This window comes from Armigeres subalbatus, chromosome 3 (assembly GCF_024139115.2).
Source record: "Armigeres subalbatus isolate Guangzhou_Male chromosome 3, GZ_Asu_2, whole genome shotgun sequence".
NCBI classification, from domain to species: Eukaryota; Metazoa; Arthropoda; class Insecta; order Diptera; family Culicidae; genus Armigeres; species Armigeres subalbatus.
The window spans coordinates 141,004,617-141,029,270 of NC_085141.1; the positions used below are offsets into that span (position 1 = coordinate 141,004,617).

The 24,654-nt window shown below is 39.4% G+C and overlaps 1 protein-coding gene across 7 annotated transcripts in view; it reads left to right on the top strand.

Moving 5' to 3' along the window:
- The window catches only part of LOC134226931 (CDC42 small effector protein homolog), a 104,275-nt gene extending 80,501 nt beyond the window's left edge, over nt 1–23,774 (top strand). For all 7 annotated transcript variants that reach the window (XM_062708054.1, XM_062708055.1, XM_062708056.1 and 4 more), the window contains 3 exons: nt 17,396–17,758; nt 22,853–22,959; nt 23,114–23,774. In XM_062708054.1, coding sequence (XP_062564038.1) covers nt 17,617–17,758; nt 22,853–22,959; nt 23,114–23,122 — 258 coding nt within the window. In that variant the 5' untranslated portion in view covers nt 17,396–17,616 and the 3' untranslated portion in view covers nt 23,123–23,774. The remainder of the gene's footprint in view (nt 1–17,395; nt 17,759–22,852; nt 22,960–23,113) is intronic.
- The last annotated feature ends 880 nt before the right edge of the window (nt 23,775–24,654 follow it).

Here is a 24,654-nt window from a genome sequence, read left to right on the forward strand (position 1 = left end):
CTTTTCAAAAACTCCCAGTGTGCGTTGGTCCTCCACGAGCATCGTCCAGGTCTCGTGTCCGTAGAGAACTACCGGTCTTATAAGCGTTTTGTAGATAGTCAGTTTGGTACGGCGGCGAACTCTATTCGATCGGAGCGTCTTGCGGAGTCCAAAGTACGTACGATTTCCAGCCACTATGCACCTCCGAATTTCTCTGCTGGTATCGTTATCGGCGGTCACCAGTGAGCCCAAGTACACGAATTCTTCAACCACCTCGATTTCATCACCACCGATAGAAACTCGTGGTGGGTGGCTTACATTGACCTCTCTTGGGCCTCTTCCTATCATGTACTTCGTCTTCGACGTGTTGATGACTAGTCCAATCCGTTTAGCTTCGCTTTTCAGTCTGATGTAGGCTGGACGGCTGGACGGACTTCGTGAAAATCGTACCACTCGTGTCAATCCCTGCCCTTCGTATTACTCCCTCCAAAGCGATGTTGAATAGCAGACTCGAAAGACCATCACCTTGCTGTAACCCTCTACGCGTTTCGAAGGGACTCGAGAATGCCCCTTAAACTCGAACTACGCACATCACCCGATCCATCGTCGCCTTGATCAACCGTATCAGTTTATCCGGAAATCCGTTTTCGTGCATTAGTTGCCATAGCTGCACAGAAAAAAAATAATGAAAAATAAACTGCGCGTAAAATTTGATATGTGCAAATTTACGCTATTCTACGCTGAAATGGTCCTCTTCCTAACAAGATTGCTTACAACTTGTATGCAATAATGACGATTCAAGTCAAATATTGTATACATTTAGGCTATATCCTGTATGGAATTACGCCAATAATGGCGTTCCATTTATGTGCATGATTTTTAGTGTAAAATTCAGTGAATTTTTCTATCTGTGTGGTCCCGATCGATTGTATCATATGCGGCTTTGAAGTCGATAAATAGATGATGTGTGGGCCGTTGTATTCGCGGCATTTTTGCAATCACCTTGTAGGCAGCATTAAGGATAGTAATCGCTCAAAGGTTCTCATACTCCAGCTTATTGCCTTTCTTGTAGATGAATCCTTCCACTTCCCCGAAAGGTGTTTTGATTTCCAGATTCTGCTAACAGCTAATTGGCCAGCTTTTCCTGGTCCACTCGGATTAATGGATATACTTCAGCAGTCCTCAAGAGGGGCCCCGTCGAGCTCACCCCCTTCCGGAAACGCTACCTCGAGATGTTATGCAGTGGCGGCATCAGGTAGTCTCAGTCTCTCTATATTGTTGATGACGGATAGTTTCGGGCGCAGTTTAACCATCACCAGATAGTGGTCAGAGTCGATGTTAAACACCCACGATGTGTCCTGACGTCGATAATGTTGGAGAAGGGCCGTTCATCAACCAAAACGTAATCGATTTGTGATTTTGTCTGAAGTCATGATCTTCAGGTGTACCGATATGAGGAGATCAAGTTATGCTATTTGTAAGAAGTGATCAATATCATGTACCATTTGTTTGTTCCGTTTGTTCTTATCCATAGCATATCTTGATATTTAAATGATATTTCGGTGCAAATTTTTGATATTGTTGCCTGTTTTTTTATCTCCTATAACAATCAAGTCCATATCATATTTTGTTATTCTGTTCATGGCTTCTACCCGGGTATGGACGTTGAAATTACCAAAAAGATATCGAATTATCTAGTCATAATTGCCGATTTCACTACATCAAAACAAGTTATCGATTTGCTCTCAAGATTTGCTTATGTAATAACTGGTAGTGTACATTGACTTTAGATCTTCGCAAAAAAACTTATCTGTCTAAACAACGGGCTTATAATTCTTAATTGTTGGCCTAAACTATAAATAGCTAATCACATTTTAGATTAACTCGAAAATCGCCACATATGACCTACAGGGGTTGGACAGAATGATCGGGACAGGCAAAATTTTATCGAAATTCAAATGACCATAACTCTGTAAAAATCAACCGATTTCTTTGGTTCTTACAGTGTTCGACGGGTTTGGTGTCGAAAACTTGATTAATTTTCCCGTCGAACACTGTAAGAACCAAAGAAATCGGTTGATTTTTACAGAGTTATGGTCATTTGAATTTCGATAAAATTTTGCCTGTCCCGACCATTCTGTCCAACCTCTGTATATGCCCTCTTCATTCTTTGCCGAATATATACCATAAACCACCACAATAATCGTGACCAACAATAAACTTCAAATAGTTGCACCCACTCGTTGTTTGAGCACAACCATGCACCACCGAGGCGTGGGCATTGTTTATTTTAATATGTTTTCCCAAACTTCTTCCTTTGTGGCTTTACGTTCGTACTAAAACTTAGTCTGCCTTTCAACGTACTAGCATTTTCACCGATACGATTTAAACAATTTCAATTTCCTAAATTGCAAGCACAATTGCAATCAAAAAAATCTCGCTGTTTTCGATTTGGCAATTCAACAGGTTTTCGCGTAAAGACCAACTAGAGGCCTGAAATCTTTTCTCAACCTACACAGTTAAAAATTCTGAAAATTACACGCCATGGAAATATTTAAACGCATATTTTTGTGTTCAATAGCCTCTAATTTTACATCCAACTTTTTCTTGTACGCAATATTGAATACAAGCTCCATAGTAACGACGACCTGTAATTTTGAAAAGTGATGGAAAAATGAGTCGAATCGAACGGAGCCTTTTTGTTACATCATATGTGCTGTAACATTTTTATACTGTGTACCTTAATAGCACTAAGATCCACTAATAGAAACGCGGACGATTTATAATACATATTCAATGGCAAATTTCAATGCCAGCGCTAAAGCCGGCACTGGCCGACGAGCGACGATGCTCGATAGGCACGTCCTATATGGCTCCAGTCCAATAATACTTCTCCATCGTTTCATAATCGAAGCTTAGAAACAGGAGGGTGTCGCTCCACCAGACACGGCTATCTGGGTCGTTAATGTGAGGCACGATTTTGTTTATATGGGACCGTCCCACGAAAATGGTATCTTAAAGTGAAACCAATGTTAGTAGAATTGTACTCAAATCTCAATCATCGATGCTTGATGCGCGAGCTTACTCGGGAGGGAGTGCATCGCGCTTGAGTTTTTCAGGCAGAATCGCATCGTTTCGTTCACTAGCCAAAAAAAATATTTCGCTTCAAAAAGCGTCAAACTCCTCTCGAGGTGTATTTTATGTTTACGTTATAGAATTATTATCAATTGCTTCAAGCGTAGAAAGCTAATCCAATACATTTAACGAAGAAGAACACGTAAAAATCATGTAATGATGCAAAACTAAAAGTAATAATACCGAACGTCACATATATCTTGAGTGTGATCTTTTTATATAGGGGAACTGTTCCGTTTTCCATCTCACTGTACATATATTAATCCCATCGCGAAACAAAGAAATACGGCACCAATTGCATCGCTTCTTTTTGCTAACATTCGTGCTCACTGCTGAAAAAAATCACAAAAATAATAAACAAACAAGATACCTTTTCATTGCTTTGTTTTTCGTGAGACCAATATCGGAGCTATGAGATGAAGTCCAGGAGCAGTAACCCTAGATCATATTCACCATTTTGGCTTCACTTATAATGAATTGATTTCATTTGACGTTGTGTTAATAAATTATTAATTTAAATATTGAATCCGTTGAGATCAATATCGAAAGAACTCGCTTATGTGACAAGCTAGTTACTAGTCAGTGAGCGGTACAGGTCATCTAGATATTTGAATATTCAATGACGGGAATTTTGTCTAAAGGATGGGACATCCTAAAATCATAAAGGCTTACCATAAATAAGCGAATTCAACTTTTTGGATATATACGCATTGGAACGAGCTATGCGACTTGTATTCATAATGAGCCGGCGATAATAGTCTTTGTGTGAACATCTACCGCGCATACTTGAAGTAATAAATCGTAAAAGGTAAAGTAGGCAGCATATGCTTCTTCATGAGCTTCAACAATGAACGAAAGATTCATCAATACGATCAAATAATTGCATTCGATCGTAAATGGACCTACAGCATCGGAGGCGGCAAACATCAACTCGATTTCAAAGATGCGCATCATGAATTATTGAAATAAATTGTGTGTTGCACGGATCGTTTAATGCTAGTTTACTGATGCCTACTCGATTCGTTGGTTGTCTTCCCTACAAACCGATTTTCCAGCAGCTGTTTCGACCAGTCAATGCTTGATGACTTATTTGGTTTGATTAACTGCTCAGTTGATGGGGCGGAACAAGTGTGCCAATTTTGGTGCTACATTCGTAGGAACGGTAACGAAACATAGGGCGGACAAATTATAGTTTCTACTGAATATTGGGTTGGAAATTTAGTTTCAGCTAATAAGTGTTCCAAGACGTGCATATTAAAAGTGCTTGGCAAAATGAGCAACGCACTTTTCACACTTTCGCTAGTTACATGAGATCGTACTATATACGTTACTCTGTCTCATCAACAAAGAGATCCATTCCACCAAATTAGCTGCATTGCAATGATGGTATGCCTGCTTAGGAAAAGGGCGAAGTCAGTTGCATTTTATCAAAAATATCGTTTTGTTTTAAGATGTACTATTCAAATTGTGTGGTTACAAAATAAAACAACTACCAATGAACATAAACATAAATAATCGGTATGTAAACCAAAACGAACATAATTCAAGGAAATGTTTTAGGCAAGCTCTAGCAATGAAGTTACAAACTCATTACTATAATTGTGAGGTCGATCAAATTCATTACAATCGTTATTATTTAGAGACCTTGAACGCCTGACGACGTGTCTATATTTGTATGTGCGGTTATTGTTCAATCGTAGTTAGTGGGTTTACGTGTGAGGACTGTAAAGCATAGCGTTGGCAATGAAGAAGTGACCTACAGTCAACAACTTTTTTTGATTGCCTAATTACTCTCTATTCACATTTCATTGTCAAAAAATTGAATGCGAAAAATAAATTCATACTGCGGATAACTTTTTGGCACCATTTGTTAATTTTGCTTCTTCTTCACGAGATTAGACTAAATGTGTTACAGATCCAGAATGGCAACACATTCAAAGTATTCATAAAACGTCTATACGTCTATACGTCGCATTTCAACTTGTCCATCATTTCCGAAGAGGGGTTTTCCATCGTGAAGAAGCATCACGTCACGCTCTAGCCGCTGCAATGTTGCTCACAGATCCGTAACGACCACTAGCGCGGCGGCAAGATCATGCACCCATCAAAACCACTAATTTATCTGGTGAACAATCGGTATTAGCGGTGTTTTACAGACGATCCCACATGGTTTACGTTTACCTCGTGTGAAAATTTCACCCTGCCGGTGGCGGCGGTGCACCCAACAAACATGCTCCGCTAGGTGTGTGTATTTATGTTCCACAGTTTATGGGATTGTTCAAGATACAAAAACCAGTCATGAAAACTCGTTTTAGCTTCAAACGACTGCGCGGTCTCAGAATGCTCTTCTAATAGGCTTACAACGAAATTTGTTTGGTCGTGGGCACCTACTAAAAATCCGTCGGTAATAATAAACTCTATGGGTCATCCTCTAGTATATGGGTCGTCTAGGTGAAAGACAAGGTCGGTAAAAATTCAGTTTTCTAGAGAAAAACATCATTTTGACCTATTTACCAAATTACTTTTGAAATTCGGTGGTGCTATTTAGAGATTTTTTACGAGCACAAGGTGATCACAGATTTGGAATAGATGTTTAAACTAGAGAAATCATAATACATGTAAAGGAAGTACCGTTTATAATCCGCAACCACAACATTTATTCTCAAAATTCGAACAATAACAAAAAATTTTATCGATTATCACCTAATTTGTTTCGCCTTAATATCCGAATGCGCGAACCTTAGCCTTAATCCTAGCCATAAGATTCTGCCCGACCTCAGATTCGACAGTTTTTTGCATATCAATCCATGCTTTCTTCATTTCTTCCACGCCTTTTCTATTAGGCGCAGTTCCGGATTGTTTGGGGGTGCAGAAATCGACATCATTTGTCTTTCATCACTCTAGCACGTCCTTCGTGTAGTGGCATGATGCCTTCATACAGGTTTCCTGGAATCTGGTTGAAGCCCGCCTTCACATACGTCCCTTCATCAATTACGCAGCAGTGTGGTTTCGTAAACTTCTGGCCGTACGTCCAGTTCGCATTTAGGTGTTCTTTCAACAATTTGAAATACTATACATAATCATAATAATTCAATTACCCAATTTGGATATCAGAAAAATATATAAAGCTCTTTTAGTGGACGGTTGAATTTGGATATGTTATTTTTACATGTTCTACACACTTCATTTTTTTTACCGGGTTCTCAGCAAACTGTTGAACTTTTACCGAGATTCGCAAAGCCGAATGCCAGCAGTATAATACTTCTGGCGCTGACGCATTGATGTATTTTCCTGAAATAAGGATTAATAAGCGAAACTTGGCCTTTTATTAGGCGTCATGTTGTAGGGAATGTTTTGTTTTATCACCTACGTAAGTTTGACACTTGTGCTACCAGTACTTTGGCTGGAAGTTCTCGGCGAACTATATGTTGGTCACGCAAAATGAAGCGGCATTAGCAATTTTATACTTTGGGATCAACTGCGCCAGCAAACCTGCGCAGATTTCTGTCAAAGTTGCTGAAAATCAGCAAAAAATTGGCCGAAAATCAGCTAAGAAACATCGTTTTGGCCGGGATATCAGTTTTTATTTTGCTGAGCACACGATCGGATTTTTTCCGAGCTGCAGAAATAAAAACTGAGTGTGTAGGTCTTCCAAGAGTTCCCTGGTGTTTAAGCTTTCAAACCTCCACGCATCATCTATAGGTATTTTTTATATGCTCCCAGCGGTCCGGTCCAAACATCAAGCGGTTCTTCATTCAAATTGGACATGCATTCAACATGTGTTCTATTTTAGGCCATCCAAGAATTCCAAGAGCTAAAGTACAGGCCTGATCAGTGGCGCCGGGAGTGGGAGGGACAAGCAGGACATGTCCTACACATGAATTTGCCTGGGAGAGACAGTCAAAGCATTGTCCTACCCATGATTATGGTAAGAACATATGAAGGCATTGACTGGCAAGAATCTGTGTGTTATCAAATGGTGATGTCAAAGTTAATTGGAGTCTTTAGAATAATCATAGACCTTTCCTGGATTCTGAAGGAATAGAATACTGATTATTCTTTAGGATTTTAGGCAGGAGGTTTTCGATTATTTAGTAATCTGGGCTCAATCTTTTTTAAGTTTCTCAATAAATAACTAATTCCACAAACTAAATTTCAAAATGTTTTTCTGTGACTTTCGGCGTGAAGGTTTTGTCATGCTTTGAATTCCACTAATAACGAAGCTAATGCACTAGTTGCAGTAACCTATAATAGATGATAACAAAATATCAATCATCTAGTCAACTAGTGCAAACAACGAACAGAGTAGTAGAAAACCTTGGTACTAGAAGTTCACCATACTACACATTTTGGAATTCAGCCTCTGTAATGAGTTTTTGACAAACTAATAGATAATCGAGCCCAGATTACTAAATGATCGAAAATATCTTTGGTCTAAAAGTTTTCCAGAGGTAAAAAAAATAGTTGTTGAAATCAGCAAATGCGATTAATTAAAAATTTTGAAAGCTATGATAAATAACGTACTTTATATATATATATTATATTTATACTACACTGGATTTTGTTTTTACGCGATTTACATTTTCTCAATTTTCCACTCATCCTAAATGTTTAACGTATATTAATTATCATGTGATTTTTCTTTGATTTATTCTGGATTTTTTGAAACATGTTGCGAAGAGTTTGGTGGCAAATTGAAGTCACACGATCAAAAATACGAGCGAAAAAAAAAATCTTGTAAAAACAAAATCCTGTGTATATTATATTAAGTGGATTATTAGAAGCCCACGGCAAAAGTTTTGAAAACTGAAAAACCACGAACAGGTCTGCTTTGTCATCAATTCTGTGCTTCCAGAAAGATTCTTAGACAATCATACGATTTTTTGGATGTTCGCTTTGAATCGGTAGTTCCATAATCATTTCTGATAAATTGAACCCATTCAATGTTCATACAAATTGTGATCCATGTCCATCCATGACTTCTTCTCCATGTGATCCTTGACTTCTACTGGAAAACTGATTAAGTTGCTAGCATATCTGCCTCACATTGATATGGATGGACATGGGACAGTAACTGTTATGCTTTTAGTGGCAATATTGGCAAATGTGCACCGATTTCGGAGACAAACTCAGTGATCTTGTTGCTACCGCTTCTCCCTATAAGCAGAAGGTCATGGGTTCGATCGCAAGCTCGTTTCTTTCCAAATCTGTATGTATGTCAAAACCTCCCGTGGCATCAAAGTCCAGGCTTGTTTCCCACGAATTTATGTGAATAGATTCAAGCTAATGATAATACCAGAAATCGACCCAAATCGACAATTCCTATTTGTCTTACCCACGACTCTGAACGTAGATGCGCCTCTGGGCCTGCAGGTCAATACGCGTAATGAAAGATGCTCCTATCATAAGTACAAGATGCTCTTAGTGATCATTCTAGAAAATTCAGCATGCTCTTAAAAACCATTTGAACCAAATTGGAAAGAGTTAAATGCTTGTTCAATTCGAAGTAATTCAAGAGTTCCAAGAATTGGAGTACATGGAGTACATTAGGGTCAATATGTGTAAAGAAAGAACTATTCGCTCATTTTAGAAATTTAACATGCTCTTAGTGATCATTCGAACCAAATTGGATATGAACTGAATGAATGTTTCATTCCGGACCATTAAAGAATTCCAAGAATTGGTGTTCAGGCCTTAAGGTTAATATGCATGACGAAAGATCTATTTGCTTCTTTCAGAAATGCAACATGCTCTTAGTAATCATTCGAACCAAATCTGATATGAATTGAATACATGTTCCATTCCAGGTCATCTATGAATTCCAAGAGTTAAAGTACATGCCTTAAAATCAATACGCGTGACGAAAAATCTTTTTGCTTCTTTTAGAAATGCAACATGCCCTTAGTAATAATTTGGCCCAATTAGATATGATTTGAATGCATGTTCCATTTCAGGCCATCCAAGAGTTCCAAGAATTAGAGGTAAATTAAAGTCAATACGCGTTAAAAAGAAGATCTATTTGCTACTTTCAGAAAAGCAACATGCTTTTAGTGATCATTTGAACCAAATAGGATATGGATGGAATGCATGTTCCAGCCATCCAAAATTTCCGAAAATTGGAGTACAGGTCCTAATGTTAATACGCATAACGTAAGATTTGTTCTTTAAACTCTGTTTGACACATAATCCGATTTCATTTGAATGTGTTTATAGGAATTTGCGATGTCAACAAATAAAGCTGAAATGAAATCGAAAAATAGCCTACTATGCGGTTTGTAAATAAACAGATAAGCTTCGCACTACAATGCGATTTTTTTTTAAATTTGTATAGGTAAACGGTTTTAATGGTACATTCTTATGCGATGTATGGTTTTTTTCGGGAAGGGCTACAACTAAGTTATTAGAGACTTCTGGTTACGCGTATAGAATTTAAGTCATGTGCTCCAGGTAATTCTTGGATGACTCTGAATCAAAAAGGGGCATTGTCAAAAAACTGTTTTTTTGCAACGCGTTTTACCTTAAGATCCATACTGCAGGGAAATATTGTATGGCCTGGAAAAGATCAGTTATTAAAGGCGTAAGGATAAAAAAAAGCATGAATTATTAAGAAACAGACCTTTAGTTACGCGTGTAGATCCGAGGCAAATATTCCAGTGATTCTTGGAGCACCTCGAGGGGAACAGCTATTGAAGGCGTTTTTAATTTGGTTTGATAGATTAAATGGGGCATTAACTATTTTCAAAAGAGATAACTATCCTTTGGTTAAGTGTGTGGATTTCAAGACCTATACTCCAGGAAATTCTTGGATGACCTGAAACGCATGAACTGGAAAGGAACAGCTATTAAATGCGTATCCATGCATTTAGTAGATCAAATAGGGCATGAACCATTAAAAAAGATGTTAACCTTTTGGTTGCGCGTGTAGACCCCAATATTCATACTCCAGGGAGTTCTAGTCTAGTCTAGTCTAGTCTACACATACACAGCCAGTTCGTGAAAGAATCCTGGAAAGCGATAGATTCGACTACATCTATCACTTTTCTTGTCAATATTTATGTTTGAAGCACATCTCAAATGTAGTTTAAACATAAAAGCGGTCAGGTCTACTGTTCAGCGTTGTTAAAAACACCTGTGAGAATCAATTAACTAGATTTCACAATTAAACCATAGAACGGGGACATCTCGTACCAACCACTCCTATCACAGTATTAAATGACGGACGTTGAATCGTTGTGGGTGACTTAGCTAAAAGGATTAATGTTTACTCCAAGGGTCCTACGTCTTGGGATGGGAAAAAGTTTTTAGTCTAGTGCCCTGGCCAATACACTAATACAGAAGTATGCGTATGAAATCATGCAGATTACATGAAAACATTACTTATGTCCATCTAAGTACATATAAGCCTAGGTTCAAGCGCCATTACTCGCCTTCTGGAACGAGAAAAAAGGGACAAACACAATGAAAACAAGCCAAAACCTACAAAACGATAAAATTATACCATGTTTACTTACAACAGCTCCAATTTTTTCGTACCTGGAATCATTATCTCGATTATCCCCATCAAAACACAACATTTTGATAACCTTTTATCATTTCCAAAAAAATATTTTCTATACACAGCTAGTCAAAATTATAGGTTAAAAAACTCAATCAAACGCGCACTAATTAATTTACTTACCGGCCGTACAAAGCAACCCGCGTGCAGACCGCGTGCAATTGAATGATAGGAATTTTTCATCTCTTTGGTGATCCACTGGTATCGTTTTCCGAGAGAGTTGTTCATTGATGCCTTGTTGGCTCGATGCATTTCCTGTATAGCCAGAATTGTGTTGAGAAATTCCATTTTCGGTAGATTATGGAAGAAGCCCTTCATGTTCCACTGGATGGCGAAGGTTGGATTGGTTGAGTGAGGTGGAAACTCACCAGTGGATGGTGGTAATGTAACACTCGTCATTGGTAAGATCCCAGGGATCGAAGAAGGTAAGTGTGTGGAGTTATGATTTGGGCAGGAATTCTTTAGGGAAAGAATTGACCGAACAAGACAGAGCCCAACCGGTGGAAGGTGGAACTAGACCACCCGCTACATGCAATGGTGTCCCGACAGAAGGAATAGCCGAAATTTGAGTGGAAGAAGACCAATCACTTATAGAAGGTGGCGGTGTTCTAAAGGAAGAGGTTGCAACCCGCGTGCAGACCTCTAGGTCTAAATTCCAGGGAATTCTTCGATGAACTGAAACTGTACAGTTATTGAAAGCATATCCAATTTGGTTTAATGGATCAAATAGGACATAAACCAGATTAAAAAAAGCTTTCAGCCTTTTGGATATACGGGTGTTCAGTAAGTTCGAATACACTTTCAAAAAATGTTTAAAAATTGAGATTAAATTATTTCTTTTTCCGGTTGCATTTCATTGGAAGTATTGTTTATAAGGAACGTTTGTAACATTTCTTTTGTAATGACCTCTATCTTGTACTTCTTCACGAGCTTCAAACGATTCTAAAACCCATCGCAAGCGGCACGCACGGTCTGCATGGGCATTTCGTTCCAGATTTTGAGAATTACGTCTTGAACTGGTCCAAGTTACTGACCTTGTATTCGTACAGCTTTAACATAATAAAGGACCAAACAAAAAAGCTAAGAGGGTTCAAATCCGGGAAGCTGATCAAATTTTGTCAGGCCAAACTCCTGAAACAAAAATTCACATTTTCGGTGATTTCAACCAACGCAATGTAGATTTCATACCAGATATTGATAATGAAAACATTTTGCTTCCAATAGTTGGAGAAAGTGAAATTCTGCACTTTATTTTTGACAAAATTTCAAGCTTGGGACTTAATCAGGTCAACCATGTGAAAAATCAACAGAACTGTCATTTGGACCTATTGCTAACTAACATTTATGATGTCTTTAGTGTGAACGAATCACTCACACCATTATGGAGAAATGAAGTGTTTCACACGGCAATCGAATACTCTTTGTTTTTACACGATGTTTCCCCACCTAATGACTATCAAATTGAGGAAGTTCTGGATTATCAAGCAGCTAATTACGAGAACATTAGAAATAAATTAAACATTATTGATTGGCAAACAACTTTGAGGAATCAAGATAATATCGAAAATGCTGCTAATTTATTCTACAGTAAATTGTTCAAAATAATAAAAGAAGAAGTTCCAGTTAAAAGACGTAGACGCTGCTTATATACAAAAGAACCAATCTGGTTCAAAAGGCAAATAAAGAACTTAAAAATCGAAAACAAAAAGCGCATAGAAATCACAAAAAATTTATAATTCAAGTAGTATGGAAAATTATTTGAACATTTGCGATCAACTTAATACGGCTATGCACACAGCATTTGATGAGTATAATGCAAAAACTGAAGCGGAAATTAAATCTTGTCCCAAAATATTTTTCCAATATGTAAACACCAAACTAAAGACTGACAATTTTCCCTCAATAATGTACATAGACAGCAAAGTGGGTACTAATTCTGATGAGATTTGCAATTTGTTTGCTGAGTATTTCCGTGAAATTTACTCTGAACACTCAGAGGAGGACCGTGATCGCGCGTTTTTTGATTTCTATCCTGAGTTCTCAAACGATATAAGCGTCGACCAAATTAATGTTCTTGACATATTGGACGCGTTGAAACAATTGTACGTAACAAAGAGTACCGGTCCAGATGGTGTTCCCTTCATATTTTTGAAAACTATGGCAGCTGAGCTCATTGCTCCTTTGTTTTGGCTTTTCAATATGTCATTAAAATCTGGAGAATTTCCTAAACTGTGGAAAAATTCCTTTCTGGTGCCGATTTTCAAGTCTAGTTGAAAATCCGACATCCGCAATTACCGCGGAATCGCTCTTCTCTCCACGACTCCAAAATTATTCGAAGCAATTGTCAACGAGTAAATATTCCACCAAATATAAAATAGGATTACTACAATGCATCACGGATTCTTTAAAGGTCGGTCGACAGCTACGAACTTACTGAAATTTGTGAATTATTCTCTTGAAGCCATGGACAGAGGAAATCACGTTGAAGTTTTATATACGGATTTTAGTAAAGCGTTCGATAGAGTTGATATACCAATGCTTCTCTTTAAACTGCAAAAATGGGAATCCAGCCTGGACTCCTTAAATGGCTTGAAGCATATCTGACCAGTCGCAATCAAATAGTTAGGTTCAAAGAAAAGCAATCTGTAGCTATTTATACCACATCCACATCGGAGTCCCGCAAGGCTCTCATTTAGGTCCGCTATTGTTTATTTTGTTTGTAAACGACTTGTCCTTCATTCTAAAACATCTAAAAGTATTGATTTACGCTGACGATATGAAACTTTTTATTGAGATCAAAGACGCTGAAGACATGAACACATTCAAACACGAGATCCAGATATTTCATAACTGGTGTATAAAAAGTTTGTTACAGCTCAATATAAAGAAATGCAACTTAATTACTATAAGCAGAAAACGAAGTATTCCAAATATGACAATCACTTTAGGTAGCCAAAAGGTAACAAGATGTGATAGAGTTAGGGATCTTGGCATAATTATAGACTCTAAGCTTACGTTCATTGACCATTATAATACTATTATAAACAAAGCTAATAATATGTTAGGATTCATAAAAAGGTTTGGCTACAACTTCCACGATCCATACACTATAAAAACATTATATATTGCTTATGTCAGATCGATACTTGAATATTGCAGCATAGTTTGGTCACCTTACACAGTCACGCATGACACAAGAATTGAGTCGGTACAAAAGCAATTTTTATTATATGCACTACGCAAGTTGAGGTGGACTCAACTTCCACTCTTTATTTGCCTGTAGTAGTCATCGTACAAACTATGCGAAATTCGGACCCATAAATCAAATGATGGCTGCTTATAATAAACATTGGAATGCTATTGATCTCAATACATCTAAGACTAAATTGAAACAATACTTGCGTACTCAGTAAATGCTTGGTGTGTATAATTTTCATATCGGATAAAAGTGTTTAGTAATTTTAAGTAACGGAGAACTATATTATAAGACTAAATCTGTATCAAACGGTCTACAAACATGATTGACGACAATAAACAACAACAGCAATCTTTAGTCCAAAAAGTCGATGAAATTGTCCCCATATTAGGCTAAAATCGCAATTTTCGTGTAATAAGGGGTTATTGTCCTATTGAAATACGTAGGGCTCATCTCCGTCTTATCACCGGGCCACTGGGGGCATTAATCGTCCACAAAACCTCAGTTTTAAAGTACGCCGCAATGATTTTCAACTTCAAAAACGGCATCATAAATGCCCCAATCCATCTTCAACGCGCGTAATAAACAAACAACAAGTGACAGAATGTCGACACCACACACATCCGATAGCTTATATATACCGCTAACGCTGACATCAATACTAATACAGAATATGTACATTGGGCTTACAAACACAATGATCAAACATTTGTATTCGAACTTATTGAACACCCTGTATGTGTGGATCTTAATGTCTTGTTTATGCGTGTGGACTCCAGGGAATTCTTGGATGACCTGGAGTGGAATACTGTTGAAGATGCAAAACAGCTACTTAGTTATTTGAGCTCCAAAGAGAGTCTTCTTATAGGTTTACTTTTGGATGACAATAACGCTTAAAATTATGTTTATGTCTCCTAGCATAGCATAGCATATGTGATTGTAGAAATCGTGGGTGGCTATATAATGCTCAATTGAGCAAACTACTGTATATTGTCGCAAATTGGTATTTGGGATTTGTACCTTTTCCTATACAGTAGCAGTTGTATACCTGGCCACGTCCTTATAATCACGGAAGGAATGTTAGTCCAACATCTACTAGTGAAGATGCAGTAACCCGGGTCTTTCAAATGTTTCGCATCATGTACAAAACACGTTCAACTGCACACTTATTCACCGAACGTTAAAACCAGAACCAAAAACTCGGATTTTACGAACGTTCTGCATCTTACCTAAAACACGTCCGATCGTGCACCAATTGAATCATTTGTTTGAGAAACTGCATAAGTCCATTTTACACTATTTCGAGAAAACAACAAAAAACTGTTTTTGAACAAATTCGCACCGAATCTTTCGATTTCTTCGATACAGATCAATAGATTTTGGCAAAACTCAACACCCTGGGATATTTTCAGTGCAAAAAATGTAAGCAGTACTCCACAATTGCTTTTTAAAGTACGTGGACATATGTAGTTTCTCAAACAAACGAAAAAAAAAATTCATACATTCCTGAACAAAAATTTTTTTTCGTTTTTTTTTCCAGAATATGTATTTTTGGACGAGGATTCAGAATATATAAAAATCTCATTTTGGCCAAAAATGTTACATATGCAGTTTCTCAAACAAACGGTTCAATTATTTACTCACTCGACCGCGCGAACTATTTGCTTACTGAGCAGGAACACGACAAAGCAAGCACTCTAATCTAACATATTAGTCATTATGGTCCAAAAAATTTCATGAAAAACCAACAATATTGTCAGAAAACATCGTTTTTGAAATTATTATTGACGAAGTTCCAAAAAGAAGAAACTGAAAATTATTTTTATTTTTATGTCTCCTGCCGTAAAAAGAAGGACGTAAAACGAAGTGACGTATACAAAAGTGCCATAAAAAGAGGGTTGAGTGTAACCACATCTCGAACTAAAGCTTTCATTTTGCTTCCGTTTAGAGATCCCAACCACACGTTTGTGATCGTTCTCGTTATACTGAGGGTTTTTTTTCTTCGATCAACAGTCAGACGATCTTCGAACCTTTTATGATACAACTAGCAGACCCGACGAACTTCGTTTCGCCTAAAATTCATTTATTCGCTGCTTAGTTCTCGAGTTATGCTGAAATTTCCGTTTCGTTTGTATGGGAGCCCCCCTTTCCAAAAGAGGGAGGGGTCTCGAATCATCTTAAGAACCATCCCCGGCCCCAAAAACCTCTGCATACAAATTTTCACGCCGATCGGTTCAGTAGTTTTGGAGTCTATAAGGTTCAGACAGACAGAAATTCATTTTTATGTATATAGAAGAGAAAGAGATGCAAAACGTGCAAAAATTTTAGGCGCTTTCGTCGCCATTTGAAAATCTTTTGCGCACCTGATGAAATCAACTTACAGAGTACCTATGTCAACAAAAAAATTAATTTAAGTTTACCAAACGGATCCTTAGCCGTGCGGTAAGACGCGCGGCTACAAAGCAAGACCATGCTGATTGTGGCTGGGTTCGATTCCCGGTACCGGTCTAGGCAATTTTCGGATTGGAAATTGTCTCGACTTCCCTGGGCATAAAAGTATCATCGTGTTAGCCTCATGGTATACGAATGCAAAAATGGTAACCTGGCTTAGAAATCTCGCAGTTAGTAACTGTGGAAGTGCTTAATGAACACTAAGCTGCGAGGCGGCTCTGTCCCAGGGTGGGGATGTAATGGCAATAAGAAGAAGAAGAAACGGGTCAAAAGTTCGAGCTATTAGAGTGTGTGCGGACACCCTCTATCATTTCCTCAAAACAGTCATTTCCTCCCAAAAATTTTTTATTATTCTTTAAATTCAAACTAATATTTCAATTCAAAAGATATTTTTATTTCGTACAGAGTGATTTTGAGATCAATATGAATTACCCTTTGTTGGTATATATTTTTCTAAGCTTTCGTCTGAGTACTAACTTGTAAAGATAATAGCTTATTTTTATGATGTTAGCAGTGAATTTAATAAAGCAGCGATTTAATGAAGAAAAGCTCCCAAAATGCTGGGGATCACTGAGTTAGAACTTAGAACCTCAATGTCACAACCCACCGCACACCATAAAATCGGATCCCACCATGCTTCTTTGTTTACTACATTGAGTTCAAATAGAAGATCACTGCACTGTACTTTTTATAGAGATGTAGGATGGAGGCAAGAACTTGTATTAAAGCATGCTGGCGAATGTTAATTCATGACCCTGAAATCATAAGCTAGCTCATTGGCTTGTGTCTGCCTATTTTGCCGTTGTTTGTTATATACCAACCAACGATCATATTCAATTCCGTTCCCTCAGGGGGGACACACGACGAAGTGAAATTGAAAACGGCCACGCTAGCTCGCTCTTTTGCGACCAGAGCTCTACGCCTCCGTTCGCTGGCTAAGATCACAAGGTCGCCCACTAGCTGTGTTTAAACGATATCGGAAGTCTTCTCCTACTAAAAGGCGATTCACATACAATCATTGAAATTAAAATAGTTCCCAGTACCTACTCGCTTCAATACTCACTTGACCATTTCTGCAGTTTTATTACAGACAGCCTGTCTCGAGAAGTACCCAACATCGCCATAAACGCGGCGTAGCGAACAAGTGCAACATCACGCAAAACAATTCATATCTTCCGTGCGAAAGCTGCTCAACCGTTACCGGAGCGCTGTTTAATCAGGAGGGGCACCGAGACTTCTTCGTTCGGTAAGATCTCCCCCAACTTCGGTCATAGTGGAGAAGAAACTGAAAAGCGGCAAGATGGCCAGTACGGGCGATATCTGGCTACAATGGTTCTCCTGCTGCTTCCACCAACCACAGAGCCCCCGGCGGCGGCGACATCACCAGCGACTACGAATAGACCGGTCAATGATCGGAAATCCCACCAATTTTGTGCACACGGGTAAGTGACTAAACATTTTTTTTCTCATTTTGAATTTTTTGGATCCTTTTGAATTACACGCTATAGAGATTGCAAAGGCCACATGATCAACAGTCAACTTGATAGGTCAACCTTTGCCAATTCTTTTTGGTGGCGGTGGTCAGAAGTTTTGGTAAATGAAGTAAGCATGGGAAAAATCAAATTTTTCAAAAATCGAGTTTGATCAACACTCACACGCGATCTCAGTATTAAATTATCTATTGATAAATACTCACCAGCGAGTAAGAATCATTTGAAAATGGCATCTTGATTTACTTGACCGTTACTTTTTGAACTATCTTTTCTTCCTATCATAGAATATTAATTATCGGGGCACATAATTATGTGTTTATTGTGCACTTACTGAATTGAGATTATATAATTGAGATGATGCAAAAGCAAAGAGCAGATTTATTTTGCAAAAAGTGTAAAACAATATTGTATAAACCGATCCTGAAAATGTCCACCAGGGTTCTTATATCAGGGTTCACTCACTTCGACAGTAGATGGGAGAGATTAGCGCGGGGGTGAAAAATTCATTTTCAGTGCAAAACGTAAACAAACTCGGTGGCTCTCCCATACAAAAATCCAAGATGGTTGAATCGTGAATTTGGCAGATTGGAACACCTAGTGGTGTATTCATCTTGGTCCTTACGTTAGTTTATGAATTCACATTCTGGCTTACTCTGGGTACCTCAGAAGGTTTAGTATCGTCCGAGACGTTGAGAAATATCGCTGTTAAGCATCTTCGTAAAACTTTGAAGGACAACTCCAACTCAACAATTTTACATAGATTTTTTTTGGGAGGGGGAGGGATCTTAAAATGGCCACCCTCAGGTCCAACCTTAGGGCCTTCCATAGGCAAAGTTTATTTAATGAATGAATGTTAGGTGATGTTACCAGGCACCCCGTAGTGCCCCGGGATCCAGGCAAAGGTCGTATTCGGGAGCATATTTGCTAGGATGCCTTGGATCCAGGGGTGTTTAGGCGTTTCGCTCTGGTGTGTGGAGATAACACTAGCAGAGTCGGATAGGACGAGGATGGGCTTCGTAGACTAGTAGGTAGCGGCGATGAGAGCTGCAGCTATTATTTATTTATTCAGACTAAGGCCGAAGTGGCCTGTGCGGTATATAAGAGTCTTCTCCATTCGGCTCGGTCCATGGCTGCACGTCGCCAACCACGCAGTCTACGGAGGGTCCGCAAATCATCTTCCACCTGATCGATCCACCTTACCCGCTGCGCACCTCGCCTTCTTGTGCCCGTCGGATCATTGTCGAGAACCATTTTCACCGGATCATTGTCCGACATTTTGGGTACGTGCCCGGCCCACCGCAGTCGTCCGATTTTCGCGGTGTGAACGATGGATGGTTCTCCCATCAGCTGATGCAACTCGTGGTTCATTCGCCTCCTCCACGTACCGTCCGCCATCTGCACCTCACCATAGATGGTACGTAGCACTTTCCTTTCGAAAACTCCGAGTGCGCGTTGGTTCTTCAAAAGCATCGTCCAGGTCTCGTGTCCGGTCTAATGAGCGTAGATTGTCAGTTTGGTACGGCGGCGAACTCTATTCGATCGGAGCGTCTTGCGGAGTCCAAAGTATGTACGATTTCCAGCCACTATGCGTCTCCGAATTTTTCTGCTGGTATCATTTTCGGCAGTCACCAGTGAGCCCAAGTACACAAATTCTTCTACCACCTCGATTTCGTCACCACCGATGCAAACTCGCGGTGTGTGAATTGTCTTCTCTTGAGCCTCTTCCTATCATGTACTTCGTCTTAGACGTGTTGATGACTAGTCCGATCCGCTTGGCTTTCCTCTTCTGTCTGATGTAGACTTCCTCCATCTTCTCAAAGTTACGTGCCCTAATATCTATGTCATCGGCGAAGCCAAATCCCTGCTCTTCGTATTACCCCTTCCAAAGCGATGTTGAATAGCAGACACGAAAGACCATCACCTTGCCGTAACCCTCTGCGGGTTTCGAAGGGACTCGAGAATGCCCCTGATACTCGTTTCCGTGCATTAGCTGTCATAGCTGGTCCCAATCGAATGTATCATATGCGGCTTTGAAGTCGATGAATAGATGATGTGTGGGCACGTTGTATTCGCGGCATTTCTGCAGTACTTGGCGAATGGCGAACATGGCAGTCCATGGTGGAGCGTTCGCCCATAAAACCCGCCTGGTACTGCCCCACGAACTCCCTTGCAATTGGTGCTAGTCGATGGCATAACATTTGGGAGAGTACCTTGTAGGCGGCGTTCAGCAATGTGATTGCGCGGTAGTTGCTACAATCTAGCTTATCGCCCTTTTTGTAGATGGGACACACTACACCTTCCATCCACTCCTGCGGCAAAACTTCCTCCTCTCAAATCTTGGTAATGACCCAGTGCAGCGCTCTAGCCAGTGCCTCACCACCGTGTTTAAATAGCTCTCCTGGTAGTTGGTCAACCCCAGGGGCTTTGTTGTTCTTCAGCCGGCCAATCTCCTCCTGAATTTCCTGGAGATCCGGAGCCGGTAGAATTATGTCCTGCGTGCGTTCCCCCAGGTCCATCACCATACCGTCATCTCCGACCGCCACATCGCCATTCAGGTGCTCTTCGTAGTGCTGCCGCCACCTTTGGATCACCTCACGCTCGTTCGTAAGAAGGTTCCCGTTTATGTCCTTACACATATCGGGCTGTGGCACGTGGCCCTTACGTGAACGGTTCAGCTTCTCATAGAACTTTCGTGTGTTATTAGCGCGGTACAGTTGCTTTGTCTCTTCACGGTCTCGATCTTCCTGCTAACGCTTTTTCCTCCGGAAAATCGAGTTTTGTCTGTTCCGCACCTGTTTATATTGTGCCTCGTTCGCCCTCGTGCGATGTTGCAGCAGTCTCGCCCATGCTGCATTCTTCTCTTCCACTAACTCCTCACATTCGCCGTCATACCAGTCGTTTCTCTGATCCGGGGGCACCGTGCCAAGTGCAGCAGTTGCTGTGCTACAAATGGCGAATCGAATATCTCTCCAGCCATCTTCAAGAGACGCTGCGCCTAGCTGCTCTTCCGTTAGGAGTGCCACTTCCAGCTGCTGCGCGTATGCTTGGGCTAGTCTACCGTCTTGTAGCCGCCCTATGTTAAGCCGCGGCGTCCGACTTCGACGCGTGTTGTACACCGTTGAGAGTTTTGAGCGCAGGCATAGTGCAACGTAGTGGTCGTGGTCGGAAGTAGTGGTCGGATTCAACATTCGCACTGCGGTAAGTGCGGACGTTTGTGATGTTGGAGAAGAATTTACCGTCGATTAGAACGTGGTAGATCAACCAACTGGTCGCAGTAGGGAATGTACCCAACAAGGAAAAAAACGTGGTCGATTCGGTTTTCCGTTTCTTGGTTAGGTGATCTCCATGTGGCCTTGTGGTTATTTTTGCGGGGAAAGAAGGTGCTTTGGACTACCATTCCGCGGGAGGCTGCGAAGTTTATGCATCGTTGGCCGTTGTCATTCGTTACGGCGTGCAGACTATTCGGTCCGATGACCGGTCTATACATTTCCTCCCTTCCTACCTGTGCGTTCATGTCGCCGATGACGATTTTGACGTCCCGCAGTGAGCATCCATCGTGTGTCTGCTCCAGCTGTGCGTAGAACGCTTCTTTCTCGTCGTCGGGTCTCCCTTCGTGTGGACAGTGTACGTTGATGAAGAAACGGCCTTTTATCCTCAAATGGAAAGGGGATCAAGTCTCCCCAAATTTTAAAATTGCATGTGCTGTCGAATTCAATATGAAAAATCAATTTTCCCCGAATATTTTAAAAATCGATTTTTGACAGCACTCCAAAAAATCGATTGTGTATCAATAAAAACAATAATTTAAGGACTGTCATACATCAGTAAAGTCAAATACTATATTTCTTAGAAAGTCTGTGTGGAAATCGCGTAGGATTATTTATTTTTGGCTGTGATACATCGGAAATCATAAAAGGGGATCAAGTCTACCCAGTCTGCCCTACATGCACAGAGCAAGACATTTGGTCTTAATATACGAACAAGTTCAAATTTCAGTTGCCGAATACAAGAATATTATCATCATTGTTAGATTCAATACAGATATATTACAACACCGCATTACTGCGATAGGAACAGAAAAAATACATTTGAGCAATTGAAATGTGTCTGTGCAAATAGTGAGAAGTGGCAAATCGATTCGTTCCGCTTCTCTGCGGTTTATTATTCATTTTGTATGGAATACTCTAAACTGTTGTAGGAATATCATATTCATTCATATTACGACACTTTTTTCTCCCAAAAAACGATTTGGATGGGTGGCCCATACTGCCCCAAATGGTGGCTCATATTGCCCCGTATAGTCGGAAACACACATTAAAATCAATATATTTTCAAATGTACATTCCAACAATTTCCAAGCGCATTTTTCATCATTCATCGACCAAATATGAGAGGTAACACTCCATAGTATAAGTGAACTACATTTGAATGATGATTTTTTGAGCTTTAAAGTGCTTTTTGAAACAATTTCCTTAGGTCGCCCATATTGCCCCGATCATATCTAAATACTATTTGAACGATTCAACGCATATCATCAATAAAACATGGTCATTCTTGGTCTGTCAGCTCAAATATAAAGCCCAAAACCAGCTGTAAGCAAAAGTAACTGTTAAGCTGTTAATTATGGCCATGACGAAGTTGCCGTTTTTTTTTCACAATAAAGATTTGCCATGGCAATCTTCATTTGAGTTCATTTGGCTGCATAATTATCTCAAATCTATGAATGCCCACAACATGCACAACTATGAAGTGATATATACTTGAAACATGGCTTACATAATTTGTATGCATATCAACAATAATTGAGGTTTGTTTTACTTTTGAAGGACACCTAAGCTCAGATTGAAATTCAATCTTAATTCACTTTTGAACTTTTGATCTTAATGAGATAATGTGGCGTCAAATTGTTGATTCAGTGTTATCTGTTTAGATGTTAACTAAATAAATGAAATGAATGAAATGAGATAATGAATACTTCAGCTCATTAACCAACATTTTACTCATCGCGTTTTTCTTTTATTTTTACATGTTTATTTTTTGCAGGCCACATCGGCTCCAATGACGTCGAACTTTCCACGAACCACCTCTCGGCGATACAAAACCAAATGCAGAGTAAAGGTGGCTATGAAATGAACTCGCTAAGACTACAGGTAAGTAAGTTGCCAGGCATTGACGGTCGTCATTCACGGTGGCCACTAATGAGGTACTGATCCTCGACTACCAGAGCTGTTGGTTACACCATTTTTAACTCAATTTTTCTTCTCTTTCTTTTTGCGGACATTTCGCACCGTTTCCATTTTGCAGGCTTGCTGATAGCCCGTGATTCGCTGCTGCCCGTTAATTTATTCCTAGTTTATAAGGCTATTCAGCATTGGAAACAATAGCACGGCCTACGCAAGCGAGCGATCAACACATCTAATGCGGATTAATTAGCAGAAACAACTATCATTTTGGCACCCGGCGAATGGAAGCAAAAGTTAATTAACGCTAAGCTGGGAAGAAACGCTCAGATGACTACCATAAAGCATTTCAGCACAATCTTTGGAAAATAGCAAAGTATAAAAAACGTAGACGCACTACTTGACAATAACCGAAATCTACCCGGAAGAAAAACACCAGTAGGTCCCGAACAACAAACGTAGCGGCCTTATGCATACTTATAGTGTTATCCGCGTTAACCGTGGAGAATGTTATGCGAGATAGAATATTATGTGTGATTCTGAGTGAATGATATTATTATAAGCAAGTATTTAGTTAACGATGATTAAATCAATAATTGAAAAGTGGTGCTTCACGAAGAGATCAAAATAAATAACTAATATGTAGTAATAAACAATATTAAATGTGCCACGAGTGCACCCGTGTACATTTTTGTACATAGTTCCTTGAATTAAAAAGTGTCAATATTATGCTCACAAATTAGAAATGTAAGTTCAATGAAATAAACTGAATTGATAGAACAGAACACTGCCTACCCAATAAAACCTTCACAATGCCTTACGTTGGTTAGAACACATTCTCAAAATAATGTAGGTCTAATTCTGATCAGTTTATTATTTTCATCAATTTGATAAATGAATAGACACGTTTAAGCAATAGATATTGTAGTAAAACATTTTACGTGATTTTACGAATTGAACAAAAAAATCTGTTGAACTATTCGTACATGTATCCGAATACTCCAAAGTGCTGCAAAAGGCACATTACTTCTTTAGAGCAGAGCAACATTTGCGTTATCATTACTGACATTCAAATTGATCAAATTGATACTCATATTTCACTTCTTATTCTATTTGATGAATACTAGTGCTCAGAATACCTCTCGAGTATACATTTCATAAATATTATTGTTTCTGTATAATATGATTAGGTCCATGATAAGGAAATTCCATTGTGTATTATTCACTAGATCAGCGATTCTCAACCATTTTCTATAATCCCTTCGAACTTTTGCGTCAATCGATTGGTGTAAATGCAAATAAGCGTAAGATTTATGAAGAATGGACCTAAAAAGTAACGGGATATATGCTGCCGTGAATCGCATATTTGTCCCATATGAATAGGAAACCTAGCAAAGATGGGACAGTATGCGATTCACGGCAGTATGGCTCTCCATAAAGTGGGCTGGAATTTTCATTATTCCATTTTCCAATTCAAATTAAGCTCATACATAAAGCTTACTACAGGACTTTTATGACTATTGGAGGCTTCTGAGCCTCTTAAAAGGAGGCTTCCGAGCCCCTTTAACGGCGGCTTTGTAGCTACTTAAAAGGACGCCTCTGAGCCTCTTGAAAGAAGGCTTCTAAGCCTCTTGGAAGAATAATTCCGAGCCCTTTGAAGGGAGG